The sequence below is a fragment of the Hylobates moloch genome, unplaced genomic scaffold (assembly GCF_009828535.3).
Source record: "Hylobates moloch isolate HMO894 unplaced genomic scaffold, HMol_V3 SCAFFOLD_8, whole genome shotgun sequence".
NCBI classification, from domain to species: domain Eukaryota; kingdom Metazoa; phylum Chordata; class Mammalia; order Primates; family Hylobatidae; genus Hylobates; species Hylobates moloch.
Genome location: NW_026652283.1, coordinates 80,134,545 through 80,152,270, shown reverse-complemented (window position 1 = coordinate 80,152,270; position 17,726 = coordinate 80,134,545). Strand labels below are relative to the sequence as shown.

At 46.7% G+C, this 17,726-nt stretch overlaps 2 protein-coding genes across 11 annotated transcripts in view; both read right to left on the bottom strand.

Annotated features, from left to right (window-relative positions):
* USP4 (ubiquitin specific peptidase 4) overlaps positions 1-17,726 on the bottom strand; it is a 64,946-nt gene that overhangs the window by 31,408 nt on the left and 15,812 nt on the right. For 5 of the 10 annotated variants that reach the window (XM_058442242.1, XM_032161513.3, XM_058442244.1 and 2 more), the window contains exons 3-8: positions 17,231-17,361; positions 15,291-15,417; positions 14,470-14,615; positions 14,281-14,342; positions 1,362-1,502; positions 469-586 (exon numbers count right to left, since the gene is read on the bottom strand). In XM_058442242.1, the coding sequence (XP_058298225.1) occupies positions 469-586; positions 1,362-1,502; positions 14,281-14,342; positions 14,470-14,615; positions 15,291-15,417; positions 17,231-17,361 (725 nt within the window). Of the gene's footprint in view, positions 1-468; positions 587-1,361; positions 1,503-1,547; positions 2,459-5,320; positions 5,792-14,280; positions 14,343-14,469; positions 14,616-15,290; positions 15,418-17,230; positions 17,362-17,726 lie in introns of those variants that run through there. The other 5 variants (XM_058442243.1, XM_032161514.2, XM_032161518.2 and 2 more) reach the window with 4 other exon arrangements.
* On the bottom strand, positions 6,217-7,320 carry LOC116473480 (microtubule nucleation factor SSNA1). Its single transcript, XM_032161568.2, has one exon. It carries the CDS (start codon positions 7,055-7,057, stop codon positions 6,674-6,676), a length of 384 nt encoding a protein of 127 aa, XP_032017459.1. The 5' UTR covers positions 7,058-7,320; the 3' UTR covers positions 6,217-6,673.

The window sequence follows — 17,726 nt, the reverse complement described above, 5'->3', positions numbered from 1 at the left end:
CCTGACCTCGTTATCCGCCCGCCTCGGCCTCCCAAAGTGCTGGGATTACAGGCGTGAGCCACTGCGCCCAGATGGGACAGCTGTTTTTAGTGAAAAGGTAGTCAGCCATCAGCAAGGCATAATTGAGCTTGGCATCACCTGCTGTAAGTTCTCCTCATCCCATCAGAGACCAATCAGGGAGGCACTCCAATATTTTCTAGAGAGATCATACCTCAACAGTCAATAAAATTCAAAATAATCTTACTATAAAACCAAACACAGAGCTGACTACAAAGACATCTGGGGTCCACAAACACTGATGAAGCCATTCTATACCACCTAGTGGGAGATGCCCTAGCAGAGACTACTGAAGCACTAACAAGGGGTAGGCAGGGACTCCTGGGAGAGGATCCACCAAATACCTTTACAGGCCACTTCCACCCAAACCTCAAGATGCTGTATTATTTGAATGGAAGTTCTCTCCTCTACCTGCAAAGCGGAGTTCATGAAGCAGGTGTTTCCCAGGTTTCCAAGTCCACAGAGCCCAGGTTGTATGTGAGAGGATGGTGGTTCCTGACAATTATACGAAGCAGAAAAGCCAGATCCACTGGAAAACACAACACACATCAGCAATAAAAGCAAGTGCAAAACACATGCCCTCAAGATGCTTTTTGAGGCTCCTATGGGGGCCTCTAGAACTTGTGTGGTAGTAAGCCCATGATGCAAATTCCCTCTGCCCCCTCCCCTGCCCTCCAGACCTGCCCCACCCTTTACTTGACACACTAGCAGCTGGTAAACACATCCTTAAGGAAAGAAACGCTATTTGAATTTTCCTCTGTTAGGCTTTGGCAAATGCTAATTTTGCCAGGTGACTTTAGGGAAGACCATTTTAGTTATTAAGAGCTTGCATCTGCTACCACCCACCAGGCCACACCCAGGCTTGACTGGCCCTGAAAGTTCATGCACATTTCCTCACCTCATTCGCCCTCTTCCCCACGTCTATGCCATGTGGCAGGTGTGCCTGAAATGCCTGGAGAAAGGATCACGGACATCTACAGCTAAGCACTGTCCCTTCACAACTATTCTGCCATATGTGCCAGCCCATCCCTTCATAAACAAATGCAGTGACCCCCCCACCCCCGAGACTACCTGCGATGTAGGCTGTGGGGAAAACACCAGCTCACAGGAGGACAAGCAACACAGATCAGAACTTGGAAGCACACTTTACTGTAGGTATGAAATGGAGTGAGAAACTACATGCAGCATGTTCCCATGAGGAACTCTAACCCCACTATGCTTAGTGTAGCAGCAGATGAGCTCTCAAGATACAGCCTGGGAAAGGACCGTGGGAAAGGAAGCAGAGTGAAAGGACCTGCTCTTACCCCCTGCTGACACCGGAACTGTGCATCCCACAGGTGCTAGTGCTATCACCATTTGCAATGAGAGAGGCAGACACTGAGGAATAGGGACTTGCTGATGATTTTGGAGAGGTAGTAAAATTTCTGCTAGGCGCAGTGCTTGATCTGGGAGAGAGAAGCAGAAACAATGCTACTGACTTTTTGCAAAGAGCAAGCCCTATTTAATGCCTTAGGTTGCTTCTCAAGGAATAAATATTCTTCATATTAAGTTAAAATAAATTGCAAAAAGCCTGTATTCATACTACTTCAAGGTAAACCTTGAGAGTCCACAAATTAACTGGTCTTCCTGTCACATCAGTCCACACCACCACATACCCTTTCAGTGTGAAAAACTACAAGGCTGACCAGGCGCAGTGGCTCATGCCTGTAATCCTAGCACTTTGGGAGGCCGAGGCAGGCAGATTGCCTGAGCTCAGGAGTTCGAGACCAGTCTGGACAACACAGTGAAACCCTGTCTCTACTAAAATGCAAAAGAAATTAGCCAGGTCGGGCGCGGTGGCTCACGCCTGTAATCTCAAGCACTTTGGGAGGCTGAGGCAGACAGATCACCTGAGGTCAGGAGTTTGAGACCAGCCTGACCAAAATGGAGAAACCCCGTCACTACTAAAAATACAAAATTAGGCCGGGTGAGGTGGCTCACCCTTGTAATCCCAGCACTTTGGGAGGCCAAGGCTGGCGGATCATGAGGTCAGGATCACGAGGTCAGGAATTCAAGACCAGCCTGGCCATGAGGTCAGGAGTTCAAGACACAGTGAAACCACATCTCTACTAAAAATACAAAAATTATCTGGATGTGGTGGCGGGTGCCTGTCATCCCAGCCACTCGGGAGGCTGGGGCAGAAGAATCACTTGAACCCAGGAGTGAGCCGAGACTGCACGACTGCACTCCAGCTTAGTGACAGAGCGAGACTCCATCTCAAAAAAAAAAAAAAAGATTAGCCAGATGTGATGGTGCTACTCGGGAGGCTGAGGCAGGAGAATTGCTTGAACCCAGGAGGCAGAAGTTGCAGTGAGCCAAGATCGCGCCATTGCACTCCAGCCTGGGCAACAAGAGCGAAACTCTGTCTCAAACAAAAAGAAAATAAAGAAATTAGCCAGGCATGGCAGCATGTGCCTGTAGTCCCAGCTACTGGGGAGGCTGAGGGGCAGGAGAATTGCGTGAACCCGGGAGGCGGAGGTTGCAGTGAGCCGAGATTGCGCCACTGCACTCCAGCCTGGGTGACAGAGCGAGACTCCGTCTCTTAAAAAAAAAAAAAAAAAAAAAACCACAAGGTTCATCTTCAAGCATCCTGGTTTGATTTACAAATCATAAACTTCCCTGAATTTTTTTTCTTTTTTCTTTTTTTTTTTTGAGACAGAGTCTCATTCTCTCGCCAGGCTGGAGTGCAGTGGCACAATCTTGGCTCACTGCAACCTCCACCTCCCGGGTTCAAACAATTCTCCTGCCTCAGCCTCCCGAGTAGCTGGGACTACAGGCGCGTGCCACCACACCCAGCTAAATTTTTTGTATTTTTAGTAGAGACAGGATTTCACCATGTTGGCCAGAATGGTCTCGATCTCTTGACCTTGTGATCTGCCTGCCTTGGCCTCCCAAAGTGCTGGGATTATAGGTGTGAACCACCGCATCTGGCCTGCTTCCCTAAATTTTAAAAATTATCAGTGAAAGGCAAAGAAAAATGGCAATAAGGCCAGGCGAGGTAGCTCACGCCTATAATCCCACCTCTTTGGGAGGCTGAGGTGGGTGGATCACTTGAGATCAGGAGTTCGAGTCTAGCCTTACCAACATGGTGGAACCCCATCTCTACCAAAATACAAAAAATTAGCCAGGCCTAGTGGCGCATGCCTGTAATCCCAGCTACTTGGGAGGCTGAGGCAGGAGAATTGCTTGAACCCAGGAGGCAGAGGTTGTAGTGGGCCGAGATCGTGCCATTGCACTCCAGCTTGGGCAACAAGAGCAAAACTCCATCTCAAAAAAAAAAAGAGAAATAGCAATAAGAGATGACTTTCCCCAAAAAGGCTGGATGCAAATTAAATAGCTGGCTATAAGGACATGAGAACAGAAAAATGGCAGTTTGGTTTCACTACGCCTTCTATGGAGAATTTTGTTTCTCCAAATTTGCCAGTGTAACCTCTGTTTCAAATTCATGTTTTAATATTTTTCAGGCTCTTATTTTAGATTTCTACTTTCAAATTAATTCAAGGGCTAATTGCCCAAATTTTAAATTGCTATCAATTTCATCAATCTGCTAGAATCTATATAAGGACATAAGGAAGAAAGTAAATCTTATTTTAAAATTTTTAATTTTTACCTTTTTTTTTTTTTTGTAATCCATAGCAACAGTCTCCTTATGTTGCCCAGGCTGGTCTCAAACTCCTGGACTCAAGCAATCCTCCTGCCTCAGCCTCCCAAAGGGCTGGGATTATATACATGAGCCACTGCATTCAGCCAAAGAAGAAAGTGAATCCTCCTCCATTGTTTCAAATATAAAACTGGGATTTCCCTTCTAGAATACTGGGTTATTTTTAGAATACAGAAAATGACTAAGAAGATGTGCTGTTCCCACACAGTGTTCACCCTCATGGGATCTGATCTCAGCTTGGCTTCCCTGTGAGAAGAAAAACGTGGCAGCAAAAACAAGTATGATCTTGTATACCAGCAGTGGGCACATCAGGAAATTATATAGGGCCTAAGCAGGTACCTGAACTGAGGTTTGCTCCACAATGCGGTCACAGTAAGGGAGAATGAGGGCTCCTCAGTCTCTCACCTTCCCATAAGGAAATGTACCCTTCTCTAATCCTAAAGAGGATTTCGTTCACACAGCTTCATCCTCATGCTACAAAGGAGTCCAAGAATTCAAGCAGCTGCACTAAGTGAGATTCACCACAGCCAAGGGTACTCTCATTCACCACATGGGAGACTTAAGCATGCATGCGTTCAATCCTGTCCAGTGAGATGTCCAGTGTGATTTCCTAGCCTCTTATGCATAAAGAAAGTCTGCTGCCCAAGGCTGGTCTGATATGCAATGGCAGACTCAGTCATCTCAGCACTGAGGGCAGGTAAGACAGAATAGTGAAATTCAAATTCTGATCCACAGAACCTCAAGATACATAGTACGGCACTCCTCTTTTCAGTAACTATTCATTGATAACTTATCTATTTTCTTGAGCTTAAAAGGGCAAAAATCAGCCGGGCCTGGTGGCTCATGCCTATAATCTTAGCACTTTGGGAGGCCAAGGTGGGAGGACTGCTGGAGGCCAAGAGTTCAAGATCAACCTGGTCAACATAGCAAGACCCTGTCTCTATTTATTTATTTATTTTTAAAAAGGGCAAAAATCCATACAAATCATTTGAGATATCCAAGACCTGTCAATTTCTTAAAGAGACAACATTTCCGGGTGATAGAAATTAAAGAAAAATTTTATTTGACGTTTAAAATGTTCTAGAAAATACTGCCAGTAGTTTTCATAGTAAATCCAATCAAAAAGAAACCAAATTAAGGGCATATAAGGATACTTTTTATATGCTTGAAAATTTACACAGTAAGATTAAAAAAAACAAAAAAACAAAAAAACTCTATCCTTAGGCTGGGTGCAGTGGCTCATGCTTACAATCCCAGCACTTTGGGAGGCTGACCTTGTCTCTACAAAACAGAAAAAGCCAGGCATAGCAGCACGTGCCTGCAGTCCTAGCTACTCAGGAGGCTGAGCCGAGAGGATCCCTTGATCCCAGGAGTTTGAGGTTGCAGTGAACTACGATCACGCCATTGCATTCCAGTCTGGGCAACAAAGCAAGACCCTATCTATTAAAAAATACTCTATCTTTGACAGACAAGTCAGAAGCAAAACTTCTCTTCAGAAAATTTACTACAATCTGGGAAATGCTGAGCACTAGGGCAGGGACTTGTCTCCAGACCTTCAGGCAACTGTGGAACACACCCTGGGCATTACAGGCTGGAAAATAGGCAGCCAGGGGAAATGTCTGAATCTCAGGCATATATATTAGGTAAGCAAGATCTCACTCTGATTTGTGACTGGGTCTCATGCCACACTCTGAAAACAGACACCATGCCTCCAAACAAGGATACCTCTGCTCCTAAGAGACACTGCAGTCAAGCCTCTGGACTCCCAGGCACCTTTCTACTGGTAAGTCCTGCTCCCCAGGCATGTCACGTGATTATCAATTACAACTCAAACACGAGACCAGTCTGACCAACACAGAGGAACCCCATCTCTACGAAAAATACGAAATTAGCCAGGCATGGTGGCACATGCCTGTAATCCCAACTACTCGGAGGCTGAGGCAGGAGAATCACTTGAACTCGGGAGGTGGAGGTTGTGGTGAGCCGAGATCGCGCCACTGCACTCCAACCTGGGCAATAAGAGCGAGACTTCATCTAAAAAAAAAAAAAAAGAGACTGACCTCAAGTATCCAGAGTCCGGTACCTGGAATTATAATTAAGATAATGACAAACTCTTTTAATTTAACTTTATTTATTTATTTTGAGAGTGTCTCACTCTGTCACCCAGACACTGGATGGCGTGCAGTGGTCCAATCTCAGCTCACTACAGCCTTCGCCTCCCCAGTTCAAGCAATTCTCATGCCTCAGCCTCCCCAGTTCAAGCAATTCTCATGCCTCAGCCTCCTGAGTAGCTGGAATTACAGGTGCATGCCACCATGCCTGGCTATTTTTTTTATTTTTAGTAGAGACAGGGTTTTATCATGTTGGCCAGGCTAGTCTCAAACTCCTGGCCTCAAGTGATCTGCCCACCTCAGCCTCCCAAAGTGCTAGAATTATAGGCATGAGCCATCAAGCCTGGCTAATTTATTTTTTATTCATTCATTCAATCATTTATTTATTTTACAAAGATAATCTTTACTGACAGTCACAGGCCACAGGGGTGAGCTCTGAGGTTTGGGTTCTGGGATGAAGGAGAACCCCTGCCCCCTGCCCTGGGCCTCTGCTGGCTGAGGGGACCCCCGTGGTGCTCAGACTAGGGCCTCCGTGGCAGCCCAGGAGTGTGGGTGCCACAGAGACAGGCCCCTTGCAGAGCTGACCTAGAGCCCACCATCCCCATAGCCTGTGTGAGCACGAAGCCAGGACCCACAGGCTGTGCCCCGGGCTTGTCACTGATGCCAGTGGAGGTTGGCAGCTGCCCCTCTTAGCACTTGAGACAGTGAAAGAAGGCAGCTGCTGCCATGAGGAAGACACTCTGTGGACAGACTTGCTGGGGCTGAGTTGAGGGGCGCACAGAGGCAGGCCCTGCCCATGGTCTGGTCAGCTGTCCCTGCCACCGCTACTTTTCTGGTCTGAGGCTGTAGCCTTGGTCAGGTTCCCAGCTTCCCTCTTCAGGACACTGAGCAAAGTCTGGGAGCTCTCCAGCATCTTGAGGTAGGTGGCCTCCATCTCCACGATGGTCTGGTAGAACTTACTGCGAGAGGCAATCTTGCGTGCCAGGTTCTCATTGACGCGGGCCAGCTTCTCGTTGACGCAGGCCAGCTTCTCTGTCAGCTGCCTCACCTCATTCTGCAGCCGCTGTTTCTCGTCCTCCTCCTGCTGGATCTGCTGGCACAGCTCCTCCTGCTTCTGGCATAGCTCCTCTATGCATTTGACCAGCTTGCTGTCGTAGTTCTGCAGCGCCACGCCCTGCTGGGTCAACATCTCCTAGGGCCCCCAATTTTTTTTTTGAGATGGAGTTTCACTCTTTTTCTGTTTTGTTTTGTTTTGAGACAGAGTCTCGCTGTCAACCAGGCTGGAGTGCAGTGGCACGATCTCGGCCCACTGCAGGATCTGCCCCCTGGGGTTCACGCCATTCTCCTGCCTCAGCCTCCCCAGTAGCTGGGACTACAGGCGACCGCCACCACGCCCAGCTAATTTTTTTGTATTTTTAGTAGAGACGGGGTTTCACTGTGTTAGCCAGGATGGTCTCGATCTCCTGACCTCGTGATCCGCCCGCCTCGGCCTCCCAAAGTGCTGGGATTACAGGTGTGAGCCACGGCACCCGGCCTGAGATGGAGTTTCACTCTTGTTGCCCAGGCTGGAGTGCAATGGTGAAGTCTCAGCTCACTGCAACCTCTGCCTCCTGGGTTTAAGCGATTCTCTTGCCTCAGGCTCCCAGGTAGCTGGGATTACAGGCACACACCACCACGCCTGGCTAATTTTTGCATTTTTAGTAGACACAGGGTTTCACCATGTTGGCCAGACGGGTCTTGAACTCCTGACCTTAGGTGATCCGCCTGCCTCGGCCTCCCAGAGTGCTGGGATTATAGGCATGAGCCACTATGCCCAACCTAGTTTTATTTTTTTAAGAGACAGGGTCACATTATGTTGCCTAGGATGGTCTCAAACTCCTGGGTTCAAGCAAACTTCCCACGTCAGCCTCTCAAACTGCTGGGATTACAGGCATGAGCTACCAGTGTCCAGCCACAATAAACTCTTAACAGTCAGAATACTTGCTGCCTTCCCAAAAGTCAAGCTGTGACTCCACACCAACACTGTGAACACCATCTGTAGGTAAAAGGTGGCTTTCTTAACTTCAGGGACACCAATCTCTTCTGGCTCTGGGCTGGCAACCTTAAAGGGCCTTTATAGACCTCAGGCAAGTGACATTAAAGTGAAAGAGAGAAACAGATGGAAAGAGACAAAGCCAGGTCTACCGAAACCCTTGAGAAACTAATATTAAGTTAGCTGGAGCAATTCACATGGAAGAGAAAACTCTGAAAATGCCCAGAATTTACAAGGTGGTCCTCGTTAGTGAAAAAAAGACAGTTAAATATAAACAACCGGCCAGGTGTGGTGGCTCACACCTGTAATCCCAGCACTCTGGGACGCCAAGGTGGGTGGATCACCTGAGGTCAGGAGTTCGAGACCAGCCTGGCCAACGTGGTGAAATCCCGTCTCTACTAAAAATTAGCCGGGCGTGGCGGCATGAACCTGTAATCCCAGCTACTCGGGAGGCTGAGGCAGGAGAATCGCTTGAACCTGAGAGGCAGAGGTTGCAGTGAGCCGAGATCATGCCACTGCACTCCAGCCTGGGCGATAGAGCAAGACTCCACCTCAAAAAAAAAAAAATAAACAATCACCACCACCACCAAGGAATCCATCCATGGAAACATTTACTATCCTCTGCCAAGAAATATATAAAATTGGAGGAAGAACTGTTGAGGGATAAATAAATAAATAGAAATATATTGGCCAGGCATGGTGGCTCACACCTGTAATTCCACCACCTTGGGAGGGATCGCGCCACTGCACTCCTGCTTGGGTGACAGAGCAAGACTTCGTCTCAAAAAAAAAAAAAAAAAAAAAAAAAAAAAAAAAAAAAAAAAAAGAAATATATAAAACTGACTCTATTGGTAGGTTTTAAAAAAGTTATTAAGCCAACTAGTGACCTTCCTTCAATGACATATTCCCTTGAAGTATGTTTTCTTGTTATTTTTTGAGATGGAGTCTTGCTCTGTCACCCAGGCTGGAGTGCAGTGGCGCGATCTTGGCTGACTGTAACCTCCACCTCCCGAGTTCAAGAGATTCTCCTGCCTCAGCCTCCCGAGTAGCTGGGACTACAGGAGCATGCCATCACACCCAGCTAATTTTTTTGTGTTTTTAGTAGAGACGGGGTTTCACCATGTTGGCCCAGGATGGTCTTGATCTCTTGACCTGGTGATCTGCCTGCCTTGGCCTCCCAAAGTGCTGGGATTACAGGCGTAAGCCACTATTTCCATTCCCTCAATTTCAACTTCTCTGTGTCTTTGACACACAATGTATTACTAAACATGTTTTTTGTTTGTTTGTTTGTTTTCTGAGATGGAGTCTTCTCTGTCACACAGGCTGGAGTGCAATGGTGCCATCTTAGCTCACTACAACCTCCGCCTCCTGAGTTCAAGCGATTCTCCTGCCTCAGCCTCCCAAGTAGCTGGGATTACAGGTGCACGCCACCACTCCTGGCTAATTTTTTGTATTTTTAGTAGATAGGGGGTCTCGCTATGTTCACCAGGCTGGTCTTGAACTCCTGACCTCAAGTGATCCACCCACCTCTGCCTCCCAAAGTGGGATTACAGGCCATAAGCCACTGCGCCCAGCCTTGTTTTGTTTTCTTGTGTTTTGAGACAAGCTCTTGCTCTGTCACCCAGGCTGCAGTGCAGTGCACAATTATAGCTCACTGCAGCCTCAAACTCCTGTGCTCAAGGGATCCTCCCACCTCAGCCTCCCAAGTAGCTGGAACTGCAGGCACAAGCTACCATGCCCAGCTAATTTTTAAAAATTTTTTTGTAGAGACAGGAGTCTTGCTATGTTGACCAGGCTGGTCTCAAACTCCTATCCTCAAGCAATCCTCCCACTTCAGCTTTCCAAAATGCGGGATTACAGGTATGAGCCACCACGCCTGACTCTTTTTTTCCAAGAGACAGGGTCTCCAGCCTGACCAACATGGAGAAACCCCATCTCTACTAAAAATACAAAATTATCCGGGCGTGGTGGCGCATGCTTGTAATCCCAGCTACTCGGGAGGCTGAGGAAGGAGAATTGCTTGAACCCGGGAAGCAGAGGTTGCGGTGAGCCAAGATCGTGCCATTGCACACCGGCCTGGGCAACAAGAGTGAAACTCCATCTCAAATAAAAAAAAAAAAAAAAAAAAAAGAAAGAGACAGGGTCTCACTCTGTTGCCCAGGCTGGAGTGCAATGATGCAATCATGGCTCACGGTAACTTCAAACTCCTGGGCTCAAGCAAGCTTCCTCAGCCTTCTGAGTAGCTAGGACTATAGGCACACACCACTGTATCCCTGGTGTGGTTTGTCTTTTAAAGTCTGATCTGAGAGTTTGTCTTTAGGTTGGTAAATTTAACTCATCTACAGTGATTCTAATGCTGTTATTAGACTTAACTGAATTTAATTCAGCCTCCTTATTTCAGTTTTTCTTTTTTTTTCCCCTTTTTCCACATGTTCTAACATGTTTTCTAATTATCATACTTCTTAGTTTTTTTTCCCCTTTCATTCTTGCCTTCCATTAATTTTCCTTTTGCAGGTGTGGCAGTTTGCTAGTCGCCTCCTGATAGCTATTTTCCCTCCTTCCTTAGTTTGAGAACCCCAATTTTTAGCTGGACGTGATGCAGTCCTGCTATACAGTACATCCCAGCCTTCCTGAAAGCCAGGTATTGTCATACGATTAGCCAATGAGATACAAAGGAAGGTTTGATGTATGATATCTGAGAGATGTCCTAAAAAGGAAGGGGTAGGTCAGCTGGGTTTAATATTGCCATGGAGCTGCTACATCAGCAATGGATTGACTGCCTACATCAGAAATTCTTTTCAGAAAGATGTAAGCCTCCATCTTGCTTAATATGCTAATTCGCAGATTGTTCTTACCTGCCAGCAGGCCTTTCCTAACTAACATAGCATGTTTCAAAGTTATACATTCAATTTTCCATTTCTATTAGTTGTTCCATTAACTTATTAGGACCTCTATTTTTATTTTTCCCCATAAATTACATAAACTTACGATTGTTCACCTTTCTCATCCCCAAGAATAGTAGTTCTGGACATTCTCATCTCTCTCTGCTCTATACTAATTCCTGCCCCCTCACCTGTGTTGGAATTACCCAGAATTTATCTCTGGAATATTATAGATATTAGTTGCTTTCTTAAACCTTGATTATTATTGTATCTATTTTTTTTTCTTTTCCTGAGACAGAGTCTCACTCTATCACCCAAGTTGGAGTGCAGTGGCACGATCTAGGCTCACTGCAATCCCCACCACCATTCTCATGCCTCAGCCTCCCCAGTAGCTACGATTACAGGCATGTGCCACTGCACCTGGCTAATTTTCTTCTATTTTTTAAGAGATGGGGTTTCAGTATGTTGGCCAGCCACTGCACCTGGCCTATTATTGATTTTTTTTTTGGCTGGGCGCAGTGGCTCACGCCTGTAATGCCAGCACTTTGGGAGGCCGAGGCAGGTGGATCACTTGAGGCTAGAAGTTCGAGACCAGCCTGGCCAACATGGTGAAACCCCGTCTCTACTAAAAATACAAAAATTGGCTGTGCATGGGTGGCGTGCACCTGTAATCCCAGCTACTCGGGAGGCTGAGGCACAAGAATTGCTTGAACCCAGGAGGCGGAGGTTACAGTGAGCCGAGATCATGCCACTGCACTCCAGCCTGGGCTACAGAGCAAGGCTCTGTCTATAAAAAAACAAAAAAACAAAACTCCTGAGTGTATAAAATCAAGAAATTTGCACCAAGTGATACATCCATGTAACCAGTACCCTGACCAAGAAACAGGACACCCCCAGACCCCTAGGTGTCCTTCTCACAATTCAGTCGCAATTCTTCCCAACACTAACCAGTCCTGACCATGAATCCCCAAGGTTAATTTTGCCTGTTATAAAGTTTTATGTCAACAGAATCATTATGCCCTGCTTTGTTTCCACCTTCTCTCATTCATCATTTTTCATTAGACTCATCATTGTTGTGCAAAGCTGTACAGAATTTCATTGTGTGCTTACACTTACTGCAGTTTATCCATTTACTTTTGGTGGACATTTGGGTTAGCTCCAGTTTGTAACTATGACAAGCAGTGCTAGCACAAACATCCTGAACTATGTATTTAAGAGAACATGGGATATATTTCTATTGGTTATACGTCTAACAACAGGATTGTTGAGTAGCAGAATGTGCATATAATTCTACATATTCGCCTCTTTTTTTACTAGTGTTGCCTGACTTTTTCGTATTGACTAGTAGGAGTTTCTTTGCAACTCTGGATATACGACCAGGTGTGGTGGCTCACACCTGTAATCCCAGCACTTTGGGAGGCTGAGGCAGGCAGATAACTACAGGCCAGGAGTTCAAGACCAGCCTGGCCAACGTGGTAAAACCCTGTCTCTACTAAAAATACAAAAATTAGCTGGGCATGGTGGTGGGCGCTTGTAGTCCCAGCTGCTTGGGAGGCTGAGGCATCAGTCACTTGAACCCAGGAGGTGGGGGTTGCAGTGAGCTGAGATCGCACCATTGCACTACAGCCTTGGCAACAGAGTAAGACTCCATCACAGGGAAAAAAAAAAAAAGAAAAAAATTCTGGACACAACTTGTCAGACATGGATTACAAATCTCTTCTCTCACTGTATGGCTTATAGCTTGTCTTCACTCACTGGTGAACAGACTTTTTTTTTTTTTTTTGAGATGGAGTTTCGCTCTTGTTCCCCAGGCTGGAGTGCAATGGTGCAATCTCAGCTCCCTGCAACCTCCGCCTCCCCAGTTCAAGCGATTCTCCTGCCTCAGCCTCCCAAGTAGCTGAAATTACAGATATGCACCACCATGCCCGGCTAATTTTGCATTTTTAGTAGAGACGGGGTTTCTCCATGTTGGTCAGGCTGGTCTCAAACTCCCAACCTCAGGTGATCCGCCCACCTCGGCTTCCCAAAGTGCTGGGATTACAGGCGTGAGCCACCACACCTGGCCTTTTAAAAAAAAAAAAAAAAAATAGAGATGGGGTCTTGCTGTCGCCCAGGCTGGAGTACAATGGCAGAATCATAGCTCACTGCAGCCTCAAACTCCTGGACTCAAGCAATGCACCCACCTCAGCCTGTCAGGTAGCTGGGACTACAGGCACTCACCATTGTGCTTAATCCCATCTGCAAAGTCCCTTTTGCCATGTCACCTGACATAGTGACAGATTCTGAAACAGATTCTGGGAATTAGGATATGGATATCTCAGGGTGAAGATGAGCACAGCTATGCCTGCCACAGCTATTTTATTCACCTTGTCAACAACTGGCAACCAGGGTTTCTTAAACTGGAGTCCATGACTGGACTTCAGGGGGTCTAACGTTTCTTCTCTTAAGAACTCGTAGTTTTCATCGTTCTCAAATGACCTAGGAGCCCACTACTATGTAATGGTCACAGTCCAAGGCCTAACAGAGGGAAAAGGACAGAGCGCAACATTGTTCCCATAACTCCTGGAACACAGATATAATTTCCAAAACTTATACCATAAGGAAAATTCATCACTTCTTTATCTCCCTAAGAACATGCACAGTTCCACATACCACATGAATATCTCTTGAGACAGATGTGTCTTTAGTCCAAGTTTTGTAGATGAACAATTCACCCAGCAAGCTCCCAGGGCAACAATGAGTAACAGGCCACTGGGCAGAAACAGGTGGAATCAAGCTATCACCTTTTTTTTTTTTTTTGCGGGGTGGGGGGGTGGTCAGAGTCTTGCACTGTCACCTAGGCTGGAGTATAATGGTGCGATCTCAGCTCACTGCAACCTTCACCTTCTGGATTCAAGCAACTCTCGAGCCTCAGCCTCCCGAGTAGCTGAGATTACAGGTACCTGCCACCATGCCTGGCTAATTTTTGTATTTTTAGTAGAGACAGGGTTTTACCATGTTGGCCAGGCTGGTCTCGAACTCCTGGCCTCAGGTGAGCCACCTCCCACGGTCTGTCAACGTGCTGAGATTACAGGCATGAGCCACCGTGCTCAGGCCTCAACTATCACTTTTAAGTCATATAAAACCCCATGCCTTAGCTTTCCTCTTATCCATCAAGGCCTCTAACTACAGGTGGAGAAAATAAAAGCATGACAAAAACAAAGCAACCTCTTGGTAGAGCAGCAACCTTAGACTTGATCCCTCAGATCTCTTCCTCCTTTTCTCATTCTCCACGAGGAGAGGCTCGCCACCTTGCTGAGATATCCTGACAGGCTTCCCTTAGATGCTGCCCTGCTACCAAAAGCCAGGGTCTTCATCCAGAAGCATGAACTCTGGATATACAAAATAGGCGTTGTTCATCTGAATCAGAACAATTTTTCTTAGTACAAGTACTGCCTTAGTAAAGACTGTCTCTTTTGCACATGTGAGCCTACGACAAGGGAGAAGAAATTCACTTACTTTGACTGCAAGGTCTGCCTGGGCCATGTGCCATCTTCATTTTGAGGCTCAATTACTAGCACCTGAGTGAAAGGGGAAACCAAATGAGGCGAGTTCAAACCACCGCGCTTCCAACATGCTTAGAAGAAAGTATCTGGCCACACACCCTGGGCAGAGCTACCTGCTGGGGAATGGCCTGGGCCCTCCTACCTGACCCTGGTATAGCCCAGCATCCTGGACAGTGTTGTCTAGCTTGCTCAACTGCTCATAGGTGTTGCTCATGTATTTGTTCCAGAGCCGTGTTTCACGCTCCGCAGGGATGTTGAACAGCTTCCGCATCTCTTTCTCGATGGTTGCTACGAACAGGCAGAAATATTACTTGGGGCTTTGTCCACATGCAAGGCTAAAGACAGCCATGGCAAACTAATGCTCATCCTCTTTCTTGTCAGATGCTCACAGGTGCTCTGGATCAACCCCCTGATAACTCTTAAAATCAATCATCTCCCATGGGTGGCCTCTTGCACTCATATGCCTGGAAAGTCTCCCTATGCTTCTTCTCTAACGTGTGTCTCTCATTTATAGCGCAAAAGCAACATAGAAAGTGAGAAAGCTTATCTTTGGAGTTAACTCAGATATGGCTTCAAAAGCTAGCTCTGCCATTTTCTGGCTGCAATTTGTTTTTTAAGAGACAGGATCTTGCTCTGATGCCCAGGCTGCAGTGCAGTGGTGGGATTGTAGCTCACTGTAAACCTTGCTGAGATTTTTAAATAAGTCATTCTTAAACTTCTTTGGATCTACATTTCCTTATCTTCGTTATCATAGACAAATGGGCAAGGAGCAGGCCCAGTGTTCTCTCCATAAGAATTCCTGGGGGGAATAGGCTCCCAGGTCAGGAATGGCAACTACAGCTCGAGATGAGTTGGGTAACAAATCTAAAGAGGGAATATAAAATAATGCCCTCTTCCCTCCCATCAGCCACAATGTCCTACACTCTCTCACCACATACCAGGGACCCCAGCCCAGCCTCTTACCAATGGTGTCTGCCTTGCTGAAATGGCAACTCAGCACATTGGTGGGGTCACTGTTCTCACAGAGCTTCAGTTCCAGCAAATACACCTCGACTTTGCAGTGCTTGACAAATAGGCCATGCTCCACGACCTATGAACAAGAGGCAGGGGTGAGGGCATAGCGGTTTTGCAGCTGGGCAGTCTTGGATGTAGCATATCTTATCAGAAGCAAAAAGCAGAAAACTCATGATAATCCATTTCCTTTACTGATCAAGGAATCGAAAGAACAGATTTTTAAAGCTACCAGTGCCTGGACAAAGAGTTTAAAAATATTTTTTCTGGCTAGGTGTGGTGGCTCATGCCTGTAATCTCAACACTCTGGGAGGCTGAGGTGGGTGGATCATTTGAGGTCAGGAATTCAAGACCAGCCTGACCAACATGGTGAAACCCCATTTCTACGAAAAATACAAAAATTAGCCAGGCATGGTGGCATGTGCCTGTAATCCCAACTACTCAGTAGGCTGAGACAGGGGAATCGCTTGAACCCAGGAGGCAGAGGCTGCAGTGAACCAAGATTGCTCCACTGTACTCCAGCCTGGTCGACAGAACAAGACTCTGTACCCCGCAAAAAAATATATATATATATATATTTTTTTTCTACCCACTAAGACCAAGAGTATCTTGATGATATTAGAGAGAAGCCTATTCTTCACTGTTTTTTGTTTTTTGTTTTTGAGACGGAGTCTTCCTCTGTCAGCAGCCTGGAGTGCAGTGGCTGCTGGAGTGCAGTGGGCCCACCACCACGCCCAATGAATTTTTGTATTTTTAGTAGAGACAGGATTTCACCATGTTGGCCAGGATGGTCTCCATCTCTTGACCTCGTGATCCGCCTGCCTCGGCCTCCCAAAGTGCTGGGATTACAGGCATGAGCCACCGTGCACGGCCTGATCAAAGACTCTTTATTTTTTTTTGCAATGGAGTCTCGCTCTGTTGCCAGGCTGGAGTACAGTGGGGTGATCTTGGCTTACTGCAACCTCCGCCTCCTGGGTTCAAGCTGCAACCTCCGCCTCCTGGGTTCAAGCAATTCTCCTGCCTCAGCCTCCCGAGTAGCTGGGACTACAGGCATGTGCCACCACGCCCAGTTAATTTTTGTATTTTTAGTAGAGACGAGGTTTCACCATGTTGGCCAGGATGGTCTTGATCTCCTGACCTCATGATCCGCCAGCCTCAGCCTCCCAAAGTGCTGGGATTACAGGTGTGAGCCACTGCGCCTGGCTCAAAGACTCTTAAGCATAGAGGGAAAAGCAGTATCATAAAGGTTTTTTAAGATAAACAAGATGCAGGACATTAACTATATGTCCATATGCCCCCGGTGAACTCTCTCATAGAATTTTCCAGAAAGTGCTCTCATAGCACTGCTGGGCACATTCCAAGCCACTGGGCAGCTCTGATGTTTAGAGGCCACTCATGATAATATCCTGGGTGAGCAACTTCGCTCACAACCACAATTTCCTAAAGAGAACCAGAAACAGGCCGGGCGTGGTGGCTCATGCCTGTAATCCCACCACTTTGGGAGGCCGAGTCGGGCGGATCACAAGGTCAGGAGTTCGAGACCAGACTGGCCAACATGGTGAAACCCTGTCTCTACTAAAAATACAAAAATTGGCCGGGCGTAGTGGCAGGCGCCTGTAATCCCGGCTACTCAGGAGGCTGAGGCAGGAAAATCACTTGAACCCGGGAGGCAGAGGCTGCAGTGAGCCGAGATCGTGCCGTTGCACTCCAGCCTGGGCGACAAGAGCAAGACCCATCTCAAAAAAAAAAAAAAAAGAGATCCAGAAACAAGGCCTCAAGCACCACTATTCAACCACTGAGGTATGCTCATTTTCCTAGCAAACACTAGTCAGTGTCCAACAGAAAGCACCTGCAGATAGTGACCAGCAGGTGGGACAATTCACATAACTCACTTTTCTGACGATGGGTTGCTGGCCTTCTACACAGCCATACCAGTTTAGTAGTTTATTCCAGGCCTCGGTGGGGACCAATACGTAGTCCAATTCATCAATTAAGTGTTCTTTCAAGGTCTGACTCTCAGGATCTAAAAAAGGAAAACAGCACATAAGTCACTGCTCTTTGCCCCAGAAATGATGGTTTTACATGATTTCCATATACTTTTCAGAAATAAGAAAATTATTTACAGAAAGAAACAGGTATGAAATTCCAAAATTCTGTCACTGGTCATTATACAGAGCAGACTTTTGTCTTTATCCATGTTTTGTCTTTATCCATGAACATTTTATGAGCAATTTGTATTTCTTCTATAACTGGAGGGAGAGAAGAGGATAAAAAAGAAAAACTCCAGGCTGGGCGTGGTGGCTCACACCTGTAATCCCAGCACTTTGGGAGGCCGAGGTGGGCGGATCACGAGGTCAGGAGTTTGACAGCAGCCTGGCCAACATGGTG

Excerpts from the sequence above, each read along its gene's own strand:
- LOC116473480 (XM_032161568.2), bottom strand. The coding sequence starts at position 7,057 with ATGTTGACCCAGCAGGGCGTGGCGCTGCAGAACTACGACAGCAAGCTG.